This window comes from Penaeus japonicus, unplaced genomic scaffold (genome assembly GCF_977035675.1).
Source record: "Penaeus japonicus unplaced genomic scaffold, GWHDUDI00000001_assembly GWHDUDI00000026, whole genome shotgun sequence".
Classification (NCBI taxonomy): domain Eukaryota; kingdom Metazoa; phylum Arthropoda; class Malacostraca; order Decapoda; family Penaeidae; genus Penaeus; species Penaeus japonicus.
In genome coordinates this window covers 823218-828217 of record NW_028234428.1, presented here as the reverse complement: position 1 = coordinate 828217, position 5000 = coordinate 823218, and the positions used below count along the sequence as shown (strand labels likewise).

The following is a 5000-nucleotide window of genomic DNA, read 5'->3' as shown; positions in this document are numbered from 1 at the left end:
TGTGTGTGTGTGTGGTGTATAAATATATATAATATATATATATATAATATATATATATATATATAATAATATATATACCTATATATATATACATATATAATATATATATGGTAATATATATAGATATATATATATATATATATATATATATACATATATATAATACATATTTATATAAATTTTTTAATGATATAGACATATAAATATACATATATATATACAATATAATATATATATATATATATTTATATATAATATATATATATATTTAGATATATATACAGACACACACACACACACACACACACAACACATCACACACACACACACACACACACCACTATATATTATCTATATATATATATATATATATATATATATCCACAAATATAAGACATATGTATAGATGAGATATAGTATATAATGGATATAAATAAATAAATAAACAAATAATATGTATATAGACATTATATATATATATATAATATTGATATATATATATATATAAAGAAAATAAATATATATTCGCATACGCAGAACACCACACGCAACAACGCACACAGGCCACACTCACACGCACACACACACGCACCACACATCACACACACACACACCCACACACACACACACACACACCACACACCCACTCACGCACACACCACACCCAACACACACATCACCCTCACACAAACAAACACACACACCCACAACAACACATCACACACCACAAACCCCACACCAAACACACACACACACAAACAAACACACACACACACACACCCACCACACACACACACACACACACACACACACACCAACACACCCACCACAACACAACCCTACACCCACAGTTAAGGCTAAACAAGCCAAATCACACACACCCGCCCTGGCTCGCCCTCCTCACCTGCCACAGCGTCCACGTTATGCGGCGCTGTCGTGGGTCGCGTGACTCCGCGCGTTTCGTCGCCGTAGTCTTTCTCGCGGAGCTCCGACAGGTCGCCGATCAGCTGGATGAAGTGCCTTGGGGGGGGAAGGGGGAGGGGGTGAGATTAATTCCGATCTACTCGTCTGTGTACATGAACAAATGATCATCAATGCAGAGTGAAACAGGTGCATTTGTAAAGTAATCAAATGTGGTCTTAAATTAGCTTCGTTCTCTTAAGGATTAAGACCTTCATAGTCTCATGACGCATGAATAGTTATTTTTGGTTCGCGTTTTCAAGAACCATGGTAGAAATACGGCTCTTCCTTCTTAATTAACAGCGAAGGGAAAAAAGCATTCATTCCGACGTGGTGTTATAAGAGGGATAAGTTAGACCGTATATGAATATGTATTTGTATATGTATAAGTACATGAATATGTATCTGTATAATGATATGTATATGCATATGTATATACATATTTATATGTAGATGTGTATGTATATGTGTATGAATATGTATATGCACATGTATATGTATATTTACATGTGTATGAATATCTATATCTATAAATATATGTACATAGCTACCTACCTATCTATTTATTTATCTGTCTGTCTGTGCGGTTTGGTCTTTTCGTCGAATAATACGCAAATATCTATAATCTATCAATCTCACCCCCCCCCCCCCTCTCTCTCTTTCTCTCTCTCTACATATAATAATATATATATATATATATATATATATAAAATATATAATATATATGTATATTATATATAAAGTTTATAATATATATGTATATATAATATATTATATTATAAGTATAATAGATGTATGTTATATGTATGTAGATACAAAATATATATAGTATATATATATAGAATATATATATACACATATATATATATTGTATATTGTATATGTATAAACAAACATCAAGAGAGAGAGAAGGGGAGAAAGCATCTGCCGGTACAAATCCCAAGCCAATCCGCCAGCCATGTCCATGCAACGCATGTCGCAGCTGCTGCAATGCAACCCAACACAAAATTCACTCCAAGTTCAAAAGGCCCGAAAGAAGATGAAGGAATAAACCGAGAAAAGGTCACGCTCGCCCTCGACACGACAAGACCCTTAATAGCAGGTGTTGGTTTTTTTTTGTTGGTTTGGTTGGCTTTTTGTCGTTATGTTCTTTAGGGTTTTTCGATGGATTTTTTTTTGGCAGGTTTTATAGGTTAAACTCTGCGCGATTATTTTTCTCACACACAATTATCTATATCGCTCTAATGCTGCTCCTCTCTCTCTCTCTCTATAACCTCTATCTCTCTCTATAACTAATCAAGCAATCACTCACTAAACCTCATCTCTATATATCTCTATATATCGATCTCAACTAACTAACTCAATCTATATCTCTATACTCTCTCTCTCGCTATCGATTTTTGATCTTTATCTAATAATACTTTCGATCTCTATACCGTTCGCCCTCTCCCTCTCAATGAAAAGGAGGTAGTAAACTAAGTGGATTGATCTATCGCTGTTTTGTAATATATCAAGGTGTCGATTTTAACTAGGATTATGGATAGCTGCGCCCCCCCAATTCTCTTTCTCTTCTCTAAATATCTATCTCTCTCTCTTCTCTCTATCTCTATATCTCTGTTATATACGATATATCTATAGCAATCAATACTCAATAAATCTATCTAATGATATAATGCACGCTCCTCTCAATCACGTCACTCACTCACTGCTCTCTCTCTCACTAAAGAACTATCTCTCTATATATCTCTCTCTCTCGCTAGAGCTGTTTCGAAGTTATCTCTAGCCCTTCTCTCTCTCTCCTTTCTAAATCTCACCTATATCACGGCAACTCATATTTATCTCTATTTGCTCTCTCTCTTCGTTCTCTCTCACTTGTCTAATTAACACGGCAAAGTCGACTATCTCTTCTAATGTCTATATATATATCTATATGCTCTATGATACTCTCTATAGCTGGTATGAGAGAGCTATATAGACTCATAGACTATAAATAGCTAATCGAGAGATAGAGAGAGTTGAGCATATCCGAAAAAAAATACCCCATCGAGTCGCGTGAGCAGAACCACACACACACTTTGCACCCTACAGGAATAACGAGAGAGGGAAGAGAAGAAGGGCCGGAGAGAGAAAGAGAGAGAGAGAGCAGGAGATAGATAGATAGATAGAGAGAGAGAGAGAGAGAGAAGGAAGAGAGAGAGACGAGAGAGAGAGAGAGGGGGGAGGAGGGAGAGAGAGCAAAGGGAGAGAGAGCGAACTTTCTACAAGGAGAAAGAGAAAGTGGAAAAAGGAAGGGAGAGAGTGGGAGAGAGAGAGGCGGGCGAGAGATAGGGCAGATTGTAATAGAGGAATGGAGAGAGAGATTAGAAAGACAGAGTCAGGGAGAGAGTGCTCTGGGCGAGAGAGATTGCTATATAGCGATCGAGAGATGAGAGAAAGAAAAAAAATAGAGATAGAGAGAGAGAGGAGTCGAGATATCGGAGCGAGAGCGAGAGAGAGCAGAGAGGGGGAGTAGTGGCTAGTATGTAGAACGGTGAGCTGTCTAGAGAAATGGAGCAAGCGACAGATAAATGAAACGCTGACAGGGTACATGCTTTTGGGAGAACGATACGGGTTCGCTTATATCTCTGGGATTGCTATAATATCGGACAATGACAAGATGAGATATGGATGAGCGAGAGAGACAGGTCGATCGCTATGAGAGCTATAGAGAGAGATAGATGCGCGATATATAGATAGATGAGCTTTTTAGCATTCTACTAGAGCTCTATAGATATCTCTCGCTCGATCGCTCTCTCTTTTTCAGAGTTTATCTAGCGCAATTTTATCGGTCTCCCCGTTTATAAATCCTCCTGATAAATGAAAGATAGTGCGATCTATGTGTTCTCTATCATATAGGGTGCGATAGATCTCGGTCATATTGAATCGCGTCTCAAAGTTCTCTCTATTCGAGAGCAGATATGCTGGCTCGCTCTTCTCTCTCTTCTCTCTCTCTCCCTCTTCTCCTCACTCTCTCTCTCTCTCTCTCTTCTCTCCCTCTCCCTCTCCCTCTCCTCTCCCACTCCCTCACCCTCTCCCTTACCCTCTCTTTCACCTTCACTTTCTCCCTCTCCCTCTCCCTCTCCCTCTCCCTCTCCCTCTCGCTCTCCCTCTCCCTCCCTCTCTCTCTCTCCTCCTTCCTTTCCTCCTCTCCTCCGTTTTTCCTCTTTGAGAGCTCACGAGAGCGCGACCTTAAATCTAGATAATTTGTGGGTTTCGCCTTCTCGCTTTGACAAGCAAAGAAAAAAAATCAGAGGAAATTAGTTTAGCGACAGGATTCAGAGTCTCTCTTCACGGGATCTTGATTATGCAGTCATGATGAAATGTGTGAGGACGGAATCCCGGAAACCCGACGGGGCCGCCGGCCGAGGGCGGGCGGCACGCGGGCGGCACGCAACTCCAGGAGGAAAGATCTGGGTTTTGCAAGTGAGGAGAGAACACGAAGGGGAGACGTCTGGCTCGCAGAAGAGGAAGCATGGAGGGAATTCGTGTGTGTGTGGGCGTCTATATGTATATGTACATGTATCTATATCTATATCTATCTATCTATATATATATATGTGTGTGTGTATATATATATGTATATATATATATACATATACACAAAGGCGGCAGCGCGCCATCTACTTACTCTCGGTCCAGCGTGAGGCACTCGACGCCCGGTGCCATGGCGATGACGTTGGCCGTGCGGCACTCCTCCCGCAGCAGCGCCTGCTCCCCGAAGTAGCTGCCCTTGTCCAGCACTCGGATCTCCTCCTCGTCGCCCTTTCCTGAAGGAGAGGGGGGGGTCTTAATCAGACTCAGGTAGACACAAGCACTCGCCACGGATGGACGCAGCGCAATGTGTGTGAGACATTTCAAACAGTCATAATTGAATGAATAATATCTCATGCCAGTAAAGACAAAGAGACAAGTGTCAACCGCAAAGAAACGCGGAAAAAACAACGACAATAAGATTTAATCAAGACATATCAGGAGCGCTGTGTGGAAAGCAACGCTTCCAC

At 40.1% G+C, this 5000-nt stretch overlaps 1 protein-coding gene across 1 annotated transcript in view; it reads right to left on the bottom strand.

The window, feature by feature from the left end:
- The window catches only part of LOC122261895 (cGMP-dependent protein kinase, isozyme 1-like), a 221825-nt gene that overhangs the window by 13128 nt on the left and 203697 nt on the right, over positions 1–5000 (bottom strand). The window contains exons 15-16 of the mRNA XM_086551843.1: positions 4628–4766; positions 905–1020 (exon numbers count right to left, since the gene is read on the bottom strand). Of these exons, the coding sequence (XP_086407969.1) occupies positions 905–1020; positions 4628–4766 (255 nt within the window). The remainder of the gene's footprint in view (positions 1–904; positions 1021–4627; positions 4767–5000) is intronic.